The sequence below is a fragment of the Anolis carolinensis genome, chromosome 3, assembly GCF_035594765.1.
Source record: "Anolis carolinensis isolate JA03-04 chromosome 3, rAnoCar3.1.pri, whole genome shotgun sequence".
NCBI lineage: Eukaryota > Metazoa > Chordata > Lepidosauria > Squamata > Dactyloidae > Anolis > Anolis carolinensis.
Window position 1 is genome coordinate 238587796 of NC_085843.1, and position 24326 is coordinate 238612121.

General features: G+C 38.7%; 1 protein-coding gene across 1 annotated transcript; it reads right to left on the minus strand.

Annotated features, from left to right (window-relative positions):
- Positions 1-73: 73 nt before the first annotated feature.
- Positions 74-22715, minus strand: pccb (propionyl-CoA carboxylase subunit beta). Its single transcript, XM_003218427.4, has 15 exons — positions 22514-22715; positions 19102-19221; positions 17906-17974; positions 17002-17058; positions 14078-14191; positions 12472-12582; positions 9809-9917; positions 8893-9013; positions 8202-8283; positions 6927-7050; positions 4917-5024; positions 3503-3603; positions 1840-1938; positions 1595-1688; positions 74-420 (listed from the first exon to the last, which is right to left on the minus strand). Exons 1-15 carry the CDS (start codon positions 22685-22687, stop codon positions 299-301), a joined length of 1605 nt encoding a protein of 534 aa, XP_003218475.3. The 5' UTR covers positions 22688-22715; the 3' UTR covers positions 74-298.
- Between the last annotated feature and the right edge of the window lie 1611 nt (positions 22716-24326).

Consider the following 24326-nt stretch of genomic DNA (forward strand, 5'->3'; position numbering starts at 1 on the left):
CCACATACATATATTTTATTGAAAGAAATGTAAATTATTTCCATGTGGTCTGGTTTCTGTCACGGTATGCAGGTTTTCCATTTCTGAATTATTTTGTTTATTCAATAGTTATTCACAAGATTTGACAATTTACAATTTATATATAAACATGGCATTGATTTCTCTCAAAGGGCTGTAGTCTCATTGGACTCCACCTAAATTTCAATGTGTTTCAAACAATTTGAATCAATAGGCACACCTGGAGTCCTTTAATTTCCGATGTATTTCGTTCATCCTTTTCATTAAAGTAATTTCAAATTCAAAGTGGAATATTGGCATGCTTCTTCCAGGGGTTGGACTGTTTTTTACTGGCTAAAACTTCTAAATCACGGCAAATACGAAGTCGAGTAGAAGAAGGTTGAATAATGTCATCAACGAACCCTGTTGAATGGATTTTGAAACACAGTAATTTATTTTCACTGTTGTGCAACATCATCCATGCTAAGAATCAACTCTAACTTACCTATATTAGCTTTTCAAAGGAGCTGATGAGTGTAAAAGGGTTGATGGACAGTTTCCACAAAGGAAATGAAAAGTTACAGGAGATGCCATGGATTGGGTGCTACAAAGTCATATATTTTATATAGCTTAAACCTAAAGTGAGATAGATTTTCTTCCTGAAATTGTCATGACAGCATCCCAAATTCACTGAAGGGGTAGTCAATGAATAAAAGTAAATGAAATCCTTAAAAACTAGGGGTAGCAATGAATATGCTTTTTATAAGACAGTTCCAGAACATCCTTTCCCTCAAGTACATCTTTGGGGGCCTCATGTGGAAAAATGGGTAAAATGTAGCAAGGGCAGCCAATAGTGCAGGAGTGAACAAAGCCACTTGGTCCCCCATATGTTACTGGGCTACAATTCCCAGCATGCCTGCCATTGACTGCTGGCTGAGAGAGTTTGAAGTCCCAACAACATAAATATTGCAGGAATGGGAAAGGGCATATTGCTGGATGCTTCTTGAAAGCACAGTGGACAGAAGGGAGGAGGCAATACACTGATAAGCAGCAAAGCTTAAAGTGAACAAAAAGATGTTATGATGAAAGGGAAAGTGGAGAAAAAAAGCAACAAGAAGAATTTTGGCAGATACATTTCAGGAAACTAAAAATTAGGTGTTTTGAAATGAAGATGCCTTGGATCCTATACTGAGGGAAAGTTAATATATAAATAAAATAACACTGAAAGGGAAATGAGCAAAGTATCCTGGATAAAAGAATTGAACAAACTACCTTGTGTTCCAGAAATGAGGGAAATAACAAACTTTAAAAGAAGGGGGGAAATCCTTTGTTGACATCTGTCTTGCCATAGAGGAAATCATTCCATTATGGTTATATTTTCACACCCAACAGGGAAAAGTGAACTGAGCCAAAATGCATGGCAGGTGGTGAGCATCAGTGGATAAGGACAGATGGAAAAAGTGTCGAGTGGGATGAAGGAAGAGAGAAAATATGACTATTCAAAAGACTGTTAGTCAGGATTTCCCAAAAACTCTAATACTGCCTGTAATTGCATTAGAAAAGGTTTCAGTAGCATAAATTCTCAAAAACACCATACCTCTGGTTGCTGCAGGGAAAGGGTTTGCAAACTTTTCCACATACTCTGCCTCTGCATGTGCCCCTTTTCCTCTGAAAATTATCTGAACAGCTCCCTAGGAAGAGCACAAAAGAGTGGATTTACTAAAATTCATCTTTCTGTGGTTTTAAATGCTTACAAAAAGAGTGAAAGGGGAAACAAAATTAAAAAACAACCAATGTAATGGTGATTGTCAGAGAACCAAAGCACATGCTGCCTCTAATTACCTTGGCTCCCATCACAGCTACTTCCGCTGTTGGCCAGGCATAATTTGCATCTCCTCTCAGATGCTTAGAACTCATCACATCATATGCTCCACCGTAAGCCTAGAACAAGAAATACAGTAACTGGAGAAGGGGTTCTCAAACTTTTTCAGCCACAGAGCCCTTTTTGAAGCAAAGTTTATTGTGGAACTCCAAGAAATGTTTATATATTAAATTATATATACATTACATATGTATATATATGAGACATTGACAAGCTTTTTGATGCATTGTGTTTCAAAAATTGCCAGATTGGTCACGTCAGTGGTAGATAGATGGAGAGTGTAAAATGAACAAATGTATGCAGACTGCACATATCTTGTTTGTAGTGCAAAAAAAGGCAAGAAAGAATACAATATTTAAAATGAACAATTTTAATCAACATAAATGTAACAGTATTTCAGTGGAAGACCTCAGAGGCTATCCAGCCCAACCCTATTCTGCCATGCAGTAAAAGCACAATCAAAGTACCCCCAACAGATGACCACCCAGCCTTTGTAATAATAATACTAATAGGAGGAACAATAATAGATGAGGGAGACCATGGAAAAAGGCTTTGGGGGACAAGGAAGGGGGGAGGGGGAGGAGCAGGAAAGGAGGGAAAGCTAGGAGGGAGAAGAAGAGGGAACCATGGAGCTCCACAGTATGCTTTGCAGAACCCCAAGGGAGAGAACCACTGCTCTAGAGTACCCAACCTCTGCATTTCTATCATAAATAATGTATAGTATGAAAGAAGACTATTCTCCTTTAGCCTCTTTGGGAAGTTATTCAATATTGATAATGTGAGTTTGCCAAACTCCAAATATACTTATGATGAACACTTACACAGTGCCTTTTATCTCACTACAGTTTCCTTAAACAATATATTCATGTACATAAGAAGACCCCTTATATAGATTGCTGTTTCACACCATAAACCAAGATTCCCGTGTATGTGTTATATTCTTATGTGCACATAACATTTGCTCCGAGTTTGATCCTTCCTTAAGGGCAAGCAGCAAAACCAGTTATTAAACAAAAAGCTAAATCTTGCTAGAACCCTTATACTGCTCCCCATATAAGCCACAATCATAAAACATTTTCCCCTGGCTCACAAATCCTATCCTCCCTTTTTAAAATATATCTATTTTCTGTATCATACATTAAGAATTGCCATTAATAATATAAATATAGCTAGAACAGTTGATCCCTAAAGTTTTCGGGGCCTACAGAGCTGTGTTCCCCCATTCACAAGTTACACATTTAAATATGTGGATTTTTTTAAAAAGGCTTGGTCTGCTTCCTAGAATTCTAAATAGAAATATATAATACAAAGTCTGCAATTTGTTAAATGTCGATTTAGATGGAGATTTAGACACAGATTAAACTTAAAAGTCTAGTGACTGAAGACAGCATTTTTAAAGAGCAGGCTTTGCCCATGAGGTATCTAGATAATCAAATAGCTGCAATGAAGCAGAGAATATAATAAGAGCCCCAGAGTAATTATGCAAAGACAGAAAAATCAAGAACAGAAAGCTTGGAAACACTTGTGCTGATTAGGCAGTTGGGTTAAAAATAGGGCATGTTTCTTTTACACATTATCAATAATGCAGGAGAGCTAGTAGCTATGAAAAACAGTTTACTTCACCTTCCTTGTAATAATAGTAATTTTTGGCACTGTGGCTTCTGCAAAAGCAAAGAGCAGTTTTGCACCGTGACGTATAATCCCACCGTATTCTTGAGCTGTCCCTGGAAATCAATAAAACAAGAATTTTAGTGCCTCTGGTAATTATCTTCATGATAAGAGAAACCATACCCCAGTGCTAATTACGATCACAGTTGGAGGCCTCAGATGTCATTACAGTAACAAGAAGACAGGTGGACTGCATGATTGCATCAAAATACAACATGTAGGTCAACCAACTGCAGCTAGGCTGTAATATTAACATCTATGTGTTAATTCTTGGTTTGGTAAAAAAATTATGGTAAAAATCTATCCACCTACGATTTTAATTATATGTCACAATAAATCTGCTCTGCAAAATAGAGCACTCATTGATCACTGTAGACAATTGCCTAACAAAGGTACGGTCTACTTCTGGCACTCCATGTGTTAAAAGTACAATTCCCATCACCCTTTACCAGCAGCAATGCTGGTTAGAATAGGTGGAAAATGTAACCTAGCATTTGCAGGATCACAAATGGCCACACCTGCCATAATGGGAAAGGAGACATCACTGCTTTTGAATGTTGATGCTCACTGTTGTATCTGCCCGTTACATCATTATAAGTAGTCACTCCTGTGAGTTGTGGTAGTTGGAGGGAATGCATGACAACAAAAGTCATTTCTGTAAGAAAAGGAAGCTGACCTATTAGCTCTTTCATTGCATTATAGCAGGAAAGTTAATTTCCTCTCCAGTCAGAGATGATTTTAATCTCTCTCTGCCTCAGTCATCATTACGTCTCCAATGGTCACATTGTCTCTTCCTAGTTAAACTGGCTAATAGAATTGAGATCATGATGTTCACCACTAGAAGAGACACAGCTTCTATTTTGTAATTAATGGAATTAAAGATCAGAACATGGTGCTCAGTCACACTTGGAGGCTAAGGCTATAAAGGAGAAACAGAATTCCATGCCCAGCCTCCACAGACATGTGCAATTAAAAAAAATACTTCCCCATTTATCATATATGCAAATTAATTGTATGATTACAAAATGTAAGCTATGGTAATTAAGTTGGAAGGCAAATGTTTAATCCTCTCTCTCAGCGTTTTAAGCAGTTTCTAAACAATTACTTAAGGAGCAAGAAGAATGAAATGAACTTTATATGAATGCTCAACCACATTATCAGAGAAGGAAGTACTGTGACATGTTCTACAAGTACAACAGAAAGGATGCTCTGCAAAGAAACGGCTCCTTCTCACGTGGAATTTATGCTTACCTATAACTGTGGTTCTTTTAGTCAACTTTCAATTCCAGAGTGGAGAGGACAAATTAAATATCCTCTCCTCAATTAACTTCCATCACTGCCAAAAAAAAGAGAATGGCAAAGAACATACCTGGTAAGAATCCAGGCACATCTACAAATGTTATCAGAGGTATGTTGAAAGCATCACAGAAGCGAACAAAACGGGCTCCTTTCACAGAAGAGTTTATATCCAAACAACCTAATTTGTTTTAAAAACAAAAAGGTAGGCAATGCTGTTACAATATTGTTCATGATGCTCAAACATTTCATTTAAAGTCAATATGCCACTTCTCTCCAACATTAGTACACCACACCAACAACAGTTAAAATGTATTAAAATGCCTTGTGGAAACTGATTTAAAAATAAACTTTTAATCTTTTAAATCGTATACACTTTGTACAGAGGTAGCGAAAGTCTTTACTGGAGAATGCAGGGTGAGGGGGAGTCTTATGACATTATGGAAAATGATCTTGTTCTGGATACCATCATCAACTCTTCCTTTCCCAGTTAAGGATGATATGTAACAGTTGGCCCTCCATACCTACAGATTCAACCATTCACGACTTGAAAATACATATTTTAAATCCCAAAAGAAAACCTTTACTTTCTGGTTTTATAAAAGGGACATCATTTTACCATGCCACTGCATATAATAGAACTTGAGCATCCACAAATTTTGGTATCCACAGGGCATCCTGAAACCAAACTCCACCAGGTGCCAAGGCCCACTGCAAGTGAAGCCTCATCTGATCTGCATATGCCATATGAGTAGGTTTCATTCTGTCCCATTTGAAAAAGCAACAAGTACTGTAAAGGGAAATATGTAAATGGAAAGGTAGATACCCTGGGAATTCCAATCTTTCAACTGCAAAAAGTGCTTGGAGCTCAGGGCAGGGACTTCTAAATACTGGGACTGCAGGTTTCCCTTCTCTGGCTTTATGTCAAGTAAGAAAGAGATGGAGAGCATCTGGCTCCCTTGGGTTTTCTGGACTGAAATTCTCATCAATCTTATCCCACTTAACCAATAAAGAGTGATGATACTCCGATGATGATTAACCATTTATTTTCCTTGAATTTTACCTTCTGCCATGAACAGAAAATTTCAACTGTGTGTTGTCAGAGACACCACTTAAAATGTAAATCACGTTAGAAAAAAATGGTTTATGTTGATATCATGGCTATTAAGAAACATGAGAAAGAATGTGCCAACCCCTAGCCTTAATATATAATAATATAGCACCTTCAAGTAGCCATTGTAATCAACATAAAACATTGCCTAAAAAATCAAATACATTGCTACCAATGTAAAGTGGTCTGGCATGACTAACAGGAGAGGAAGGAAGAAGCTGGCATTAAGGCATCGCATGGGGAGATTGAGGGATGCAAAATATAAAAGCTGTGCCATCTGCCTATGCTTACATTTAAAGGCACTAATTATTTTGTCTGGGCCCCTGGTGGTGGCACAGTGTGTTAAAGTGCTGAGCTGCTGAACTTGCAGACCGAAAGGCCCCAGGTTCAAATCCCGGGAGCAGAATGAGCGCCCACTGTTAGCCTCAGCTCCTGCCAACCTAGCAGTTCAAAAACATGCAAACGTGAGTAGATAAATAGGTACCGCTCCGACGGGAAGGTAACGGCACTCTATGCAGTCATGCCGGCCACATGACCTTGAAGGTGTCTACGAACAACGCCGGCTCTTCGGCTTAGAAATGGAGATGAGCACCAACCCCCAGAGTCGGTCACGACTGGACTTAATGTCAGGGGGAAACCTTTACCTTTACCTAATTATTTTGTCATGGAATAAACAATTTCCTGGTCAAAGTTCTCATAAACATGCACAAGAATAAAGCACCCTTAGGGCCACATCTCTGCACCCAATTTACATCATGTATTGAATGCCAACTCCACTCCTAAAGGCTTATTTTGCTTCGGCTTTATATTTGGCTATCCAAGATCAGTCTTCAGAGAGTAACAAATCTTTAAAAACAAATATTTATCTACTTGAACAGTGATCTTAAAACACATTCATAAACGGAAAAAGAAATGCTTCAACCTCCGTTCTCGGACATAAAGGTTCTCAAGCTGCTGCAACAACCCTCTCACCTGAGGCTACTTTGGGCTGATTGCCGACTATTCCAACGGTTCTTCCATTCATTCTGGCAAACCCAATTACAATGTTTCTGGCATAGGAAGGCATAATCTCAAAGAATTCTCTCTCATCAACAATCTGCACAAATTGGACAGAAACATTTTAATGCAGCATGTGACGAAACGTAGTCCTGCCAATGGAGACAGCTCCATTAGACAACTCAGATTAGAAGACAGCAAATACGGGGTTTAAAAATCCTTTTCGATATACTGCTCTCAAATCTCATTGGCAGAGGATGGTTACATGGTGGTGGTTATAACAATTCTTGCATTCCTCTCCACATAGATTTCAAGACTCAACATTTTACGAGAAAGGCTCCAGCTCTATTCTTAATCTACTTTATTAGTTTCAGGAACATTTTATACACAGCTTGATAAGACAACCTACATTTGCTTTTCTTTTAATCTCTGACAACATGGCAAATCAGGGCAGGAAGAAACATGAGCAGAGCACTGCATGCTATACTGTGAGGTTACTGGGTCAAAGCTGTGACAATTTTTGGACATAAAAATGATTGGAGAGAGGAATGTTTGGCTTATATTTAGTCAGTCAAGGAAAGGGCACAACATAAGCCACATAACTCTGCTCATTCTCTGGCACCAATCCACAAACTCACTGCACTGAATTTCATAGATGCAGGTGCATCAAAAAAGGAACAAGGTCCACAGAGAGTATACACTATTTTGAGGCAGAACTATACCCCCATGGCTCCAGTTCTGCTCTAAAACAAGGTCTGTACACATAATGTACATTTTCTCTTTAAGAAACCACTGTTTTTTGCTATCACACCAGCAAGATTCTGCAGCAATTGAGCAGAAAGTTATCTTGCCTACCATTCAGCATTTTGCCTATGATAGCTGAATTCCAATCAGAGACTCATATACCGTACACATAGTGTATAATATTTAAGTTACTTTATGTAAATAAAACATAAAAATAATGAAGAGCAAGAACTTATACACATCTCACCCTTGCAGGTTTCCTTGAATGCCTAACAGTTCTTCCACCACACTAGACTGCTTCCCAAATGACAAGTGAGCAGACCCGTCAATTGCAGCAGCTGCTTCTCAAGAAGTTGGGATAAGGAAAGTTGGTCTGGGATTCACTGCCTAGCAATTTATTAACTGTGCTTGTGTATACATAAATTCCATACAGGAGTCTTGCCAATATTAACAAGTCAGTGTTAATGTATAGGTACTATATATTATGCATTGGTGCAGAAAGCTTACCGCATGTATAATATCCACCATATCATAAGCTTTGGTTGATTCCATTGGGACAATAGTATCCAACTCAGGTACCAAGCGGTTGCTTTAAAAAAAATAGAATCAAAAGAAATAAAAAAATACTCCTGTAAGGCATGAACTTAATGTGGATTCAGTCTACAGGAGAGCTGAAGGAACTACTTTTATTTTTTAAGGTTTAATATTCCAAATTTTCAGTTTCAATTTCTTTTTAGCCAGCTGCTTTCATTTTCTCACACACGAAGGAAATATAAAAATATGGGCGGGGCTACCGCCAAAATGTATCTAATAGCTCTGGAAGATTCTGTATGCTGTCTGCACAGGCTCAGGGATACCATATGTGCATATTTCACAGTTGACCATGCTGGAGAAATAGAACGTTGTGATCCATTAACTGAATGCCAACTACATGACACAATTCCACAACTATAAAGGAACAATTTTGATTTTTTATTCTTCAGATCTGCAGTACCTATAATATCAGAAAGAACACCCTAAAAAACTTGAGTCAAACTAGGAATAACTAAGCTGATTAGAAATTTTCATTTGAAAAGACTGACCTCTTCAGGGATAGAATTCTAAGAAACCTTAACTCTGCAAAGGGATGAACTACAAAACTCACTTTGATTCTCTGAGGATTTATAATTTGTTTTAAAAAAGAAAAATCACTACTTACCTAGGGTCATGGCATTCTCTGACAGGAGCTGGGTCTTTATTACTAAGAGGTAAGTAATTAAAAAACTCTCGGAGATTGAGCAAAGCATCTACATCATTCTCAAAAGCATTGTGTGCAACCCCTATGAGGAAACACCAGAAACAAACATAAATTGCAAGGAGTACATTAAAAATTCTAAGAGGACCCCACCCCCAAGAAAGCCCACAGGCATCTGACAAGTGAGTGATACCAAAACCTTCAGTGCCATCTTGTTCATGGCACTGAAGGTTTGCAAGATTTACCAAGAATCCTGGATTATCATATAATACAGCCAGCATATAATGTAAGTGAATATTATTTATTTATTTATAAATTATGTATTTATTTATGGAATGGTTATCACTACATGTAGCAACAGAATATCTCCCTTTCAATATATATTAGCTATAAGACATAAGTGGACTATCCATACACAGAGATAATTAAACTCTAAATATGTATTTTTAAAAGGCAATGGGAATGAACCATTGCCTTCACAGTGACCTTTATAACTTTCCCAGGAGTATCAAGCTGACTGCTGTTGGAGTTAGAATTCCTCGTTTAAATGAATCTTTGGTCCAATCAGAAATGACAATCCTTGAAAAATCATATTGATTTAACATGACCAGGCTACATATGATTATGGCTCTAGAGAGCAAAGTTCGAATCCCTACTCGGCCACTGAAACTCACTGGGTGACATTGGGCAAGTCACACATCCTAAGACTGAGAGGAAAGCAAAGGCAACCTACCATCTGAACAAATCTTGCCAGGAAAATCCTGGGGTTGCCATAACTTGGAAACAAATTGAAGGCACACGACAACAGACTACAATCTGATTCATGTTGCTTTCCTAAAAAGAATGAAACAATAAAGGATATACTTTAGCAATTTCCCACCTGATACTGCACTGTGTGTTTTTGCACCACCAAGTTGCTCCTGAGTAACATCTTCATTGGTAACTGATTTGACAACATCAGGGCCTGTAATAAACAGATAAGATGTATCCTAGAGGGGGGGAAATGAAAGCATGAGGTATAAGATCCAACGTTCCAATATTGTATATCCCACCCCTTAGGAGTTTGCAAAATAGCAATTTGAAAAGTATAGAGCTCTATTTCTAACTCATTTTGACTTAAACCATCAATGTATTTAACTAAAATCACCATGCATAGGTATTCACCCCCACTGACACACATTTTGTTGTAAAATCACTTGGAATTGTTATCTCTTTATGTCTGACAAGGCAGCTAAAGTACTTCTGAAACACAACCACCCAACCTCTGTTTAATGCCTTTCAATAAAGAGAACTCAACAACATGCAAGGCAGTCTGTTCCACTTTCAAGCATCTCCTAGTATCAGGAAATGTTTACTAAAATTACTTTAAAACATTTACATAATTTTAACCCATTGTTTTAGGATTATCCTGTAGAGAAACAGAAATGAACACTGTTCCATTTTCTATATGATAGCCCTTAAGATATTTGAACCTGGCTATTATATCGCCTCTCCCTCATCTCATCCTCAAACTAAATATACTCCATCAACTACCTCATATATGTATTTATGTGCAGATTAATATGAATAGTGTATATACAGGTGTCTGTCAGTGAGACTAACTTCATTTTTACCCTGCTAGCAAATATCTGCTTGACAGAGGGTTTTTTTTTTTTTTTGTGTCAGGAGCGATTTGAGAAACTGAAAGTTGTTTCTGGTGTGAGAGAATTGGCCGTCTGTGTGATGTCTCATGGGCCATGTAGTCCCGTTCCTAGTACTATTGTGGCAGACGAAGAGGAAAACTTTGGTTTCCCACCGATTCAGCCAGAATTGGAGCCCCTGCACCTGCAGGATGTTTGCCCTCAAGAAGTCAGCCAAACAAGCCTTGGGCAGAATTCTCCCCCGTTCTCTCGCCGGGATAATTATAATCGAGATAGAGGCGCTAGGGAGGCAAATCGCCGAAGCGCCAGAATCGCTGCCAGACAATTAGCTGATTAAGCCTGTTTCCCTTGGGAAATCTTAAGGAGTCATGCATCTGGACACAGCTTGGGTTTCACTTCTTGTTCCCCAGGGAAAGTGTTCCTTGGCGGGAAAACAAGATCCTATATAGCTGTTTTACCGCAAGGAGATCCTTGCGGAGTCAATTCGTCAGCTTCGGGAGTAAGATCGTGTGTGGACTACGCAACTCCAGTTCCTTGTTTCCAGGACCTTGTTCTAGTTCCAAGCCTGCCTTGTTCTTCGGACCTCGCCACGGACCTTGTTCTTGCTTCTTGCTTCTTGTTGCCTCGTATCAAGTCTTGTTTGCCAAGAATCTAGTTTGTTTTCCAGCCTTGTTGTCAAGCTCCATTGGACTAAAGGACCTTGTCATTTCCCCACACTTTGCTTGGCAAAGTGTGTGTTTCGGTTATTGGATTATAACTTTGGACTCTAATATCACATATTGGACATTGCTTTTCTGGACTATATTTGACCTTTCCTGAAAGGTCTACTTCTGAACTTCATTCTTCACTTGTTTTTATTGACTTTATATATTCCTTTAATAAAGATATTAAATAGAATCTGGCCTCTGCGCATGGTTATTGGTGCTCCGTAGCCTGGGTCCTGACAGTCTGCAAGGACATTGCCCAGGGGACGCCTGGATGTTTTTACCATCCTTGTGGGAGGTTTCTCTCATGTCCCCGCATGGGAAGCCGGAGCTGATAGAGGGAGCTCATCCGCGATCTCCCCGAGTTGGATTCAAACCAGCAACCTTCAGGTCAACCATGATTGAATGCAACCTTCATGCAGCAAAAGGTGCCATACACTTGCTTTAAAGCAAGAGCAGAGAACTCCAGTAGGGGGGCCATTTTCACTCCTGCCACAGGTGTACCACTTAATTTGGGGCTGAAATCAGTCAAAAAATAAGACTAGAAAGAATTTTTAAAAACACTCCTGATTTGCACTTTGTCAATTTGAGGCAGGTGGGGCAGTTGGGGTTAGAAAGGTATTAAAGGCTACACTGCCATGTTTGAAGGCAATCTGGAAGCGTTTGCAGTCATTTTATAACATTTTTTTACTAATTCCCCCCTTCCCAATAATTGCAGGGCAGTCCACAGCTTGGAGGGGCTGTGATGTGGTTTGCACATGCTTGCTTTCAAGCAACAGAAATATAACTGCTTCTCAAATTGACCACTGTAGGTGAAAAACATCCTGAAACAAGCATCCCCAGTACAACTCACCCTGAAATAAAAAGTATATTTACTTATCTCAGAGTAAAGCACAACGAAAAGAGTGGGAAAAAAAGCTTAAAAGATCACAACCAGAAAAATAGATCACTTTTGCATGATGAAGAATGAGAATTAAATATTTAGCATGACATAAGCAGGTGAAGGGAGAGGAAGAGAGAATAAGGAGAGACCCTTCCCTGCCTCCTGATCATTGCTCTCCTATTAAACATACAAGTAATGGTTTTACTTTAAATCTTAGCAACATAATCTCAAACAAGGTGAGTCACAGTGATTTTACTACATTCAATGAGGTGTACACATTTAGGATTGCAGTCAAAGCATTATACTATATCCTTACCTTAACCATAAATGTGAAATCTGTCAACGCAGGAGAATAGACAGCACCTCCTGCACAGGGGCCCATGATAAGAGAGATTTGTGGCACTACTCCAGAACACAAAACATTTCTCTGCAGAAGGAAAGAAACATCAGTCTTTATAGACCCATTTTGTAACGTCATCTAGCAATTTTCCACTACCATTATCTTTCTAAAACTTTCCACCTTCCAAATCCTGTGTTAAGTTTTACAACAATTACCTATAAAATAATATAATATTAAAAGGTAGATTCCTACAAAAAGAAAAACAGATCTGGCACATGATTTTGGCTAAGCTAGTAAGCTGGATCCCAAATTCCCAGCATGTTTTTTTTTTTTGGTCATATCAGATACCTTCACAATCTGTGCACCAAAAACACAGAAAAAGAAAAGGAAGCATAAGGACACAACACAGATTCTTTTCCAATAATTAAATATTCAAAATGAAGATCCAATTCATGCAGCAACCTCTAAATAAAACCTCATGCACTAATATGCCCATTAACAGCTGGCAGTTCTAATATAAACAAACATTGTTTTATTCAAACTTCCTTCTTGCACTGAAATCCTTCTGTCCACCCACCCTTAAAAAAAAGACCATATATCTTCCAGATGTTTTGGACTTCAAATCCTAGAAGTCCTGGACAATCTGGCCAATGGTGTCAGGCTCACTTCAAAGGACCAGTCTGAACGCAGATCAAAGATAGCTGCTCTCAAATTCAATCTTTATTGAAGAATACATGACTTTGGAAAAGTCGAGAATGACCTAATGTTTACATACATCTAATTTTATCACTTCTGATGCAACGTAATATCACACGCAAATATCATCATCAAACCCCACCTTCGGGATCACATTTCTACCATGATTTCTATTCCCACACACTACAGCAATTATAATTGTTTATACTTTCAACTCTGAGTTCCCAGGCTCATTTTATCTCCTCCCGCCAGGTGCTTGCAGGGTTGTTTTATGTTATGAAGTCAGATTCAGGGCTTGGAAATTCAGCCCTGGGATCTGGCTCCATGACAATGGCACAATTCTAAAAGCCAAAAACCAAACCACCTGGATGTCCAAAGGCTAAGAACCACTGTTATAAAAGGTTCCATAAAACTACTCCCCCTTTCTGGGGCTGAGGTATATATAGTAATAATAAGCTCTCTGCAGGACAAGGAGATCTAAAACAAGATAATTAACATGCAATACCAGTATACATAGCAGATTAATCTGGTGCTACAGATCTACACACGAGAAGAATGGAGATTTCAGTAGGTATCATTGTGTCAAAGCGGCAACCCTTGAAAAATAAATAGCTTCTGAAAATACTGATTTATTTCGGGACTGTTTCCCCTCTGTTATTTACAGCAAAAGTATCTAAAACATAATGTGTAGAAGGGTGAAAAGAGAGATCAGAGATACGTTTTTCCTACATCAAAACAGCTGTTCTCTCAACTGTAATTGGCCTAAGACTTGGAAAAAGCAAGAAAAGAAATCTTAAGTTGCTCACACTGTCACTAGCTTTTCGGAATTTCTGCACTGGCTCCTAGGTTGATTTTAATTACATTTCTTAATGGAAAGAATCATTACCAAAAAAATATCAGCATAACCTGCCAGTGACTCTACTCCTTCTTGGATGCGGGCTCCTCCTGAATCATTCAGTCCAATCACAGGAGCACCAACCATTGCTGCCTGATCCATGATCTGAAGAACAAAAACTATTATTACTCCCAGTCACAATGGTTTCAAGATAGAATTCTACTTCCTATTACAGTCTTTACAAATAAATTATTGGCTTGTCCATCACTGTGTCCCATGTGGCAGCAGTACTATTATTCCACCTGCATATTTGATTAACTCTGCTCTTTAATGCTCTTTTCATTAGCTTCTGAGTGTCTTAAACTGCTCAGAAACTGTATAGTGTAACAAATGGAAACACACCTGTAACCAACGGTAAACCATATTATTTACTTACTATTATAGAAGTACTTTTATACTTCCATTCCATAATACTTTCAGGGCAGTTTATAAATAAGAATAATTTGGTCAGCATATTTTGAAACAAGTGAAATCTAGAAGGATTTTTTAAGGAAAGCCCTGTGAACAATACATTATGAGGGCTAAGTCGCTATGACGCAGGTGACCACATTATCTTTGTCGTATTTGTCCCAATTTATTTATCTACTATGAATATTTTTATACTATTTTTATATTTTGGGGCATTTAAAAACAAATACACAAGCAAGAATAATTAGAATATCAAAAATCACAACAGCAACATAAAATAATCAAACTCAACTACAGGCAGTCCCCGAGTTACAGATATCTGACTTACAAATGACTTATAATTAAGAATGGGGGTTGGGACAACAGGAAGTGGGTGAAATCTACCTCTTGGAAGGGAAATTCACTTCTGAAAGAGTTATCATGGGGAACTGAGGCTGTATCTCTAATCCTTGTTTCCACATCAAGCCAAATTTTTCAAAATCCGGTGATCACAGGGACAGAAAGTGAGGGAAAATCTTCTGAGCAGGGGCTCAGACAGCAAAACAAACACCACAGGGGTGTTAACCCCTCCCTATGCTATCCAAAGCTTTGACACACACACACGCACACACGCACACATAATTTGGCTGGAGCTACACTGATAAAATGTATCTGTTCAGACTTACAAATTCAACTTAAGAATAAACCTACAGAACCCATCTTGTTAAAAACTTTGGAACTACCTGGTACTGAAAGGACAATAACGTAAATAACAAGTAAAACTTCCTGGGGACATTATTTCACAACAGAAGCAATAATAGTATTTAATGATAACATGATTCTAGACTCATCTATACTGACCACTTAGGTCCGTATTTACTCAAATTAGCCCCGCAGAAGCTAAATGCCATATGGATCTGATACAGTTTTAACCTTGGGCAAAGCCACCTTAATGCAGCCTTGCTTTGGGTTAACCTAGGTCAGGTGAGAGCCCAAATCCCAAGAGCCAGGATTCAGGCTGTATCCCAACTTTAGGGCTGTGAAGGCAGCTGGGCCGGTTTCTAATTGGAACAGGCCACAACTATCTTGACTGCTATCCCACATTCTCCTAGCTCAGGCGGGCCAGAGACATAGAACAGCAGCCCCCTGTTGTCCCAGCCAGAACACCCACCTATCTTCTCTTGGGCGCTCTGGCTGATTCAAGCCCTAGCACCCACACCAACGGGAAGAAGGAGGGGGGACAGCTTCCTTGTGAGGTGGCACTCTGACTGACATCAGTCAGAATGCCAAAGACCAGGTAGGTGGCATGTAGTGGCTGGGGACGATGGGCGACGGGAACCCTTAGGTTGGCTGCCAAGCCGTGGTGAACGATGTTTGGTGCAGCTGAGTAGTCAGGGCTCCCTCCTGTGTTTGAGGAAGTCCCTATCTGGACACCATGTGGGCCCAATCTGGCATCTGGTATTAGCAATTAGTGAAGAACGCCCCTCATTGGAGAGGATTACCAAAATAATTATTATATTTATACCCGGCTTTATCTTTCCCGAAAGGGACTCAAAGCAGCTGAACATAAACACACCATCATAACCATTTAAAATATACAAATACACAAACATTAAAACAGGATTAAATATAGACAGTATTAAAAAAAACCCAGTTAAAATCATTAAAACAAATTCACCCTAAAGCCTGCCAAGAACACTTGACAAAACTCTGGAGCTCACCCACACTTTGTAGTGGTGCAAACAGTTGGGACTTTTCCTACTTGGAAATGGCTGCAGCTGTTCAAATGGGCATCCCACTTTCTGTGGGCTCAAGCAGCCCAGGTACAGAGCATGGCACCCACTTTTCCTCGGCTTAGCAGCAACTAACAAGTGTGAAACAGCCAGTGGATGTTGCTCATCAGATCCAATGATGTTGACCAGTGCACAGCAATCAAAGAAGAGAGGGGGAAAGGAGTGATTCCAGTCACCAAGACAGCTCGACAGCTGGCCATGCAGACTCCCACAGTATTGATACAGAACTCCCAAATCCAGGAAAAGCAGTAGTATATGTTGCCCAGGTAGATGGGCCTTTAAAGCCAAATAATACCAGTATATGTTCTGTACTTTTGGGACCTAAAGTGTAATGATGAATGCAAGTACTTCATTGTATCAACTTCTTGGCTACTGCCAAGACAGACATAAAATCATTATGAAATGTGTGTGTTTGGAAAGAGGGAATTCGGTGGCAATGAAGTTAGATAAACAATAGGATTAAGATTTACAGAACCAAAAATCCTATCATTGATTAGCTAGCTATATTGATTAGCTAAAAAGTAATCCCATGAACTGAGTAAGATGAGATTTTTCGAGATTTAGGAATATAGAATGAAATCATTTTGAAAATATAGCCACATTGTATTTAGATGATGGGATGCAGAGAATTTCCACACAGCAAAGATCTTTGTGAAGCAAAATATACTTTAAACTATATGACAAAATGCTTAGTCTTTGCATTCTACGGGGTACCCAAATGGAAAAAAGGCTCACCTTGCAGATCTTTTGAGCATGCGCACCAGATAAACTGCCCCCAAAGACAGTGAAATCCTAAAAAAATGTAATGTTGAAGACAGATATAACTCAAAACACCAAATGTACATATTGGGTTCAGCATTAGCTCAGACACCAACTCTAACCTTAACAGGAAAAAAAATCTTAAAAGATCATATTAAACAGATACTGTGATCCTCAATTCATTAAATATTCTTAAAAAGTCTTCAGGCTAGAAAATAAAAACCAGCTATGCAGTAATACTAGGATATTACAGAGCAGAGTTATCCATGTGGATGGGGACGGAAATAAAGCTCAGAGACCTGTCCTCCATTTGTAGCTGGGCAAAAGAAGGAATTTCAACTTGCATAACAGGATAAATCTCCTGAAATACTCTTCTTTTTTATCTGGTCATACAAACAAACAGGCAGATATACTACAACTCAACAGTCCATGACTTCCATGAACAACTTTGGAACACCATCTGCATCCTTATCCAGCAATGCAAGTTTCTCAAGCATAAGCAACACAGGATCCTTTTCACACTTGCATTAAAAATATCTAAAGAAGCTGTCAAGATATGAACAAATGTATGCATCTTTGTAAAATTGAGTACCTTTTCATACACATTATTAAATTATAAGCAAGTACAATAGCAGGATTATTTCTGAGAAAAATGCCACAAAGCATTTAATATCATAAGGACTGCTATTCCTACGCAATTCCTTTGTCCAAGAAACAACACGCAATATAACATATGCAAACAAGCTAGACAATTATCATTTTACTGAAATAAGAACTTGATTAACAGGTACAATGCATGCACACTGAAACAAAAACAAAAAAAATTAAAAGTATGAAAGTGTTAATAAGGAAGGAAAATTTAATAAATAAAAAGCAATACCTGACTGAAGACATATGCCAGCCTACCATTAATTCTACCCTGACCAGTTACCACACTGTCTCCAGGGTACTGCAACAGAAAACAAAGAATGCACAATTAAGAATACCAAAATTTTAACATTATGAAATCACTTTCAGAATAAACCAATGAAGTACAGGCAGTCCCCAAGTTACAAACATCCAACTTACAAATGATTCATAGTTAAGAATGGTGGTGAGTCAACAGGAAGTGCGAGAAATTTACCCCTCAGAAAGAAAATTCACTTCTGAAAGAGTTATCATGGGGAAAAGGTGTCCCCACTAAAGCTTTATAACCAATCCTTGTTTCTACAACTAGCCACATTTTTCAAAATCCAATTATCACAGGGACAGAAAGTGAGATGAAATCTTCTAAACAGGAGCACAGACAGCAGAACAAACACCACAGGGGTGTTAACCCTTCCCTATGCTATCAAAACTAAAAAAAAGTATATGTATTTGGCTAGAAATACACTTAAAATATATACAATATATACAAATTCAACTTAAGAACAAACCTACAGAACCTATCTTGTTCGTAACGTGGGAACTGCCTGTATTTACTAATCCAAAACTCTAGGTCTTTACATTTCCAATTAAATCCTTCAACAATTCTTTATATACACTTATGAAATTTTCAAATCAGGAAGAAATATGATCATCCAGAGAACAAGGAAAACATATCCTCCCCAAGAGCCTTCTTCAGTTCTGTTTACTATGTAAAAAATAACCTGGGACAAAAAAAGTGGTGGTTGCCACTCTTGCTTGCCATCACGTTAGCTTCAATTTATGATGACCCAGTGAGTGAGAAACGTCCAAGAGACCACACTATTAACAGTCCTGCTTAGGTCTTGAAAACCCAGCTTTTTTTTACTAAATAAATCACTCAATAATATATATTGCCTTCCTTTTTATTACTGTTTTCTCCTTTACCAAGCATTATTATCTTTTCCAATTAATCATTTCAACTCATGATATAGAGCCTCAGTTTAATTAAATATATTCTTAAACTTGACAATTTTATCTGTAACACAGGCTCATGCATATGGAAAAACAGGAACAGTCCATTCTGTTAGAGCAGACTAGTGGTCATCCCAGACTCTGTAGCTGAAACAGCAACATGTTTCTCAATAATATAAGGGCACAAAACTATAAGTAAAATAAAAATGAATCAGGTACCTTGTTTTTGTCATCCTCCATCCCAAAATCTGAACATCTGTGTTCCACAAACATGTCATACTCTACAAAACTGTCAGGATCCAGTAAGAGAAGAACGCGCTCCCTGGCTGTGAGCTTACCCTGATAAGAATGAATAGAATTAAGAAGGTAAATTTGAGTTCTTTATAATGAATCAGAATTAAGTATTGTTAGAAATACTGTATTTCTTTGATTCTAAGGCGCCATCAATTGTAAGATGCTCACTAATTTCATTACCAACACAAAATAATATAATCTTAGAAATTGTCTATATTGAAAATAATTCCAATTGAAAATTGTATGCACAGCCACTAATTTGCTCCCTATTTCTGTTATTTCCTTACTATATTGCCCTTCTATTGTATACATTGTTCTCTTATGTCATCATCATGTTTTTTGAGATTGCTTTTTCTTTTTATATTTCTCATTTCAAAGATGTAGGACTGTGTATGTGGAAAAGCAAAATAACGGACACATAAAGAAGTCTAGTTGAAGAGGGGACTATCAAGGGGGAAAGGATTATCTCCACTGTAATATGAATATATTTCTAATTGCACCGGCAACTGATTGATGTATTAATCTAGTAGTTACATTTACATCCTTTCTTTGTACTTGAGAGTCAAAGAGGGTTTACATAACTCTTCATCTCTCCACTTTATTCTCTCAGTAGCCTTGAGAGACTGACCTAAGGTTGCTTAGTAACAGGTCCATGATCAGTGAATTTCATAGCTCAGTTGAGACTGGAATTCAGATCTTCCTATTGTAATCAATTGGACATAATACATATTCAGCAATCTAGTTGCAAGTAGATTATCCACAATAAAAACTCAGTTTATTCATGTACATTTCTCTGACAGGTCGAGAAAGGAGAAATATATTTTTACTACATCTAATAGATCCAACTTACAAGTTTATGAATAATCTTAAAGGAAAATACTTTACCATCTGATCCTTAAATTACTTGGTTTTGTAAAATAATGATTACACTGGCCAACACACATTTTGGTGTCTCAAATCCTACCCCTATTCCTGGGTATATTTTACCTGCTGATTCCAACAGGGCACAAGTTTCCTGCTATCTGCTCTAGCTTTTAAGATACAGAACAGATGCCATATACCAGTCTTCATCTGCTCACCCATAGAAAATCATTATAATCATATCTAAGAAACTATAGCTGATGTGCTCTATCCAATGCTGTTTTCTGTATCAGTGTCCTAAATAACCCCAGGAACAGGCCTCAAAACCAAGACACCAAGATTGTTTTTTGTTGGTCAGTGTTATCTTTCAGACTAGAATTCATGCCATGGATAATTTCAAGTACAGTAGAGTCTCACTTATCCAACACTCGCTTATCCAACGTTCTGGATTATCCAACACATTTTTGTAGTCAACGTTTTCAAAACATTGTGATATTTTGGGGCGAAATTCGTAAATACAGTAATTACTATGTAACATTACTGCGTATTGAACTACTTTTTCTGCCAGATTTGTTGTATAACATGATGTTTTGGTGCTTAATTTGTAAAATCATAATCTAATTTGATGTTTAATAGGCTTTTCCTTAATCTCTCCTTATTATCCAACATATTCGCTTATCCAACGTTCTGCCCGCCCATTTATGTTGGATAAGTGAGACTCTACTGTACCAATGGACAAATCTACTCCAGGTTTCTGGATCTGAAGCAGTGGTACAATATAAAGAATGCAATTTCTATAAGAAATTGCAGTAAATTGCAGTCTAGATCTTGTAATGTCTACACTTTTGCAGATTTGCTGAACAAACTAATTCAAGGCACATATAGTCATAGTAGCTTAATAAGGGTTTCCTGTGAAAGGTTATGAAGATCATTAAAATATTCATTTCTAGTACAGGATGAAGACCCCCCCCCCATCCAGGATCCCCCAAAATCTGAAATACTCCCAAAACTATCCACTTATGGGAAAACAAAACAGTGCGGGGGAAAGTGAATATATAGAATGAAGGATATAAAAGGTAAAGGTTTTCCCCTGACATTAAGGACCCTTCCATGCAGCTGAATAAAACCCCACATTTTCTGTTTAGAGCTGGAATATAGGGCAGTGTAGACTCAGATAATCCAGTTCAAAACAGATATTGTGGGATTTTCTGCCTTGCTATTCTGGGTTATATGGCTGTGTGGAAGGGCCCTTAGTCTAGTTGTGTCTGACTCTAGGGGTTGGTGCTTATCTCCATTTCCAAGTTGAAGAGCCGGCATTGTCGTAGACACCTCCAAGGCTATGCGGCCAGCATAACTGCATAGAGTACCATTACCTTCCTGCCAAAGCGGTACCTATTACTCTACTCAAATTTTACGTTTTCGAAATGCTAGGTTGGCAGAAGCTGGAGATAATAGCAGGAGCTCACCCTGCTCTCTGGATTCAAACCACTGACCTTTCGTTCAGCAAGTTCAGCAGCTCAGTGGTTTAACCCACTGTGCCATTGGATAGTTTCCCCATAACCGACCTGTCTATAGGGGCTATTTTTCCTAGGCCCTTCCACACAGCCATATAACCCGGAATATCAAGGCAGATACTGGATTATCTGAAGCCACACTGCCATATAACCCAGTTCAATGTGGATTTTATATAGCTGTGTGGAATGGGTGTAGAAAAAGGTTTGGACACAATCATGGAATCTACCAAGTGTGCAATGTGTGAATGTAAGTACAGTAGAGTCTCACTTATCCAACATAAACGGGTCAGCAGAACGTTGGATAAGCGAATGTTAGATAATTACACATCAAATTAGGTTATGATTTTACAAACTAAGCACCAAAACATCGTGTTTAACAAATTTGACAGAAAAAGTAGTTCAATCGGCAGTAATGCTATGTAGTAATTACTGCATTTACGAATTTAGCACCAAAATATCATGATGTATTGAAAACATTGACTACAAAAATGTGTTGGATAATCCAGAACGTGGGATAAGTGAGTGTTGGATAAGTGAGACTCTACTGTATGTGCACACACACACATAGGTTGAGCATCATCTGGAAATCTGAAATGCCCCACAATCAAAAGTGTATAAAATTAATATCCAGCTATGTGTGTAAGGCATGGGCAAACTTCGGCCCTCCAGGTGTTTTGGACTTCAACTCCCACAATTCCTAACAGCCTATCAGCCTAGGAATTATGGGAGTTGAAGTCCAAAACACCTGGTGGGCCGAAGTTTGCCCACACCATATGCTGTTTGACACCGCTTTAATTGCCATGGTAATGTTATGGAATCCTAGAACCTCCAGTTTAGTGGGAGGCACAGAAGGCTATTCCATGGCCCTCCCTCACTGCCTTGTGAGGAAGGCAGGCAGTGTCCAAAGGGCCTCATCCTCCCTGCCTCCCTCCCTCAGGGCCTAGGAGGGCCCCCTCACGCACCCGGCGGTGCTGGGCCTCTATGCGGGCCTTTCCCCCGCCCAGCATGGCCGCCCGGCGCTTCTCCTCGATGCGCTCGGGGACCGTGAGGGCGCGGAGCGAGGAGCTGGTACTGAAGGGCCGGCAAAGCCTCGACACCGGGCGCCAGGAGGCGAGAAGCAGCCGCATAGACGCCATGACGGTCTGATTGACTGGATTGAAGCAACGCATGCGCAGACGCCCCCCCCCTCTAGTTCCGCCCCTAAACGGCCCATTGGCAGAGTTTGGGCTGCACTCTTTTGTTTTCTGATTATCTTTGGTGACCTCTATGAAACCCCCTTCGCAACCCCCCCCCCAGAGGTCCTGACCCCCAGGTTGAGAAACGCTGCTCTACTGTGATGAGGCATCCACTTTTAATTTGCTTTTCCACACCCACGGAAATGTTTTAACTCCTCACTATCAACTGGCTCTCTGTTTCTGAGCTTATTAATTAAGAACTACCTTTTTGTCTTCCCATTTTGAATGATAGTTTCTCAGAGTTGGAAGGGACCCCAAGGGCCATCCAGTCCAACCCCCTTCTGCCTTTCAAATGTTTAATGTATTTTGAATGTATATTGTCGTTATTTTTCTTAATTTATTTTATTATGCTTATATTTATTGTTGATGTACTCTTGATTGTTGTTTATGTGATTTTACTATGTTGTAAGCCGCTTTGGGTCCCGTGAGGGAGAGACGTGGGATATAAATAAAGATTTATTATTATTATATTATTGACACAATGACATAGTATGACACAACAAACAAGATAGTTATGCTGGATTTCATATCACAAACTCACAAGTTGAACACTTCCCAAGCATTTAGAACTGTGTGATGTATTTTCGGATGATGTGTGCAGATCCCAGTAGGGTGGCCTTTTGCAGTCGACAGATCGTAATTTTGTCAATGTCTATTGTTTCCAAATGCCGGCTGAGATCTTTTGGCATGGCACCCAATGTGCTGCTGCTGCTGATTATTATTATTATTATCATTATTAAACATGGTTATCATATCCATTCTCAGCCTTCTTTGCTCCAAGTTAAACATAACCAATTCCCAACCTATGGTCCTCCAGCTGTTTTGGATTCCAGTTCCCAGAAGCCCCAGCCAGCTTGGCTAACAGCCGAGAACTCTGGGAGATGGAGTCCAAAACGCCTGGAAAACTAAAGTGATGGAAAGCACTGACCTAAGCCATTCCTCATAGGGTTTGGCTTCCAAACGTCTTGATCACCACTTCTGTTCCTCTTCATTCCTGTCTTTCTTTAGCCTGTGAAACTATGGCCTGATCTGTATCACCCAGCAGACTGGATTAAAAGAAACTACTCAAAAATTTAGTAACAAAATTAGCTAGTCAGCACATTTATTTATAGTTTAGGCTGTTTCAGCTATCACCCTTTGAATGCTAAGTGTTCTATGGCATTCACCGTGTATAATATTATGTATGTAATGTACAGTATGTTGCATTTAATTAATGGCCTAAAAATATGACAAAAGATTTCACTCTTCAAATAAGAAGCAACTTAAAGAGGGGATTTTAACTCATTGCCTAAAATATTCTTATTTAAATGGTTCTAATTATTAATTTTTAAATAATACTAGGTTTAATTCTGTTCTAATGTTTATAGTCATTAGATTTTAAACTGCATGTTGTATTGTTTTTACTACTGCTCACTGCTTTGAATCTCTTTTAGAGAAAAAAGTGAAATATAAATAAATGTAATACAGTAGAGTCTCACTAATCCAAGCCTCACTTATTCAAGCCGCTGGATTATCCAAGCCATTTTTGTAGTCAGTGTTC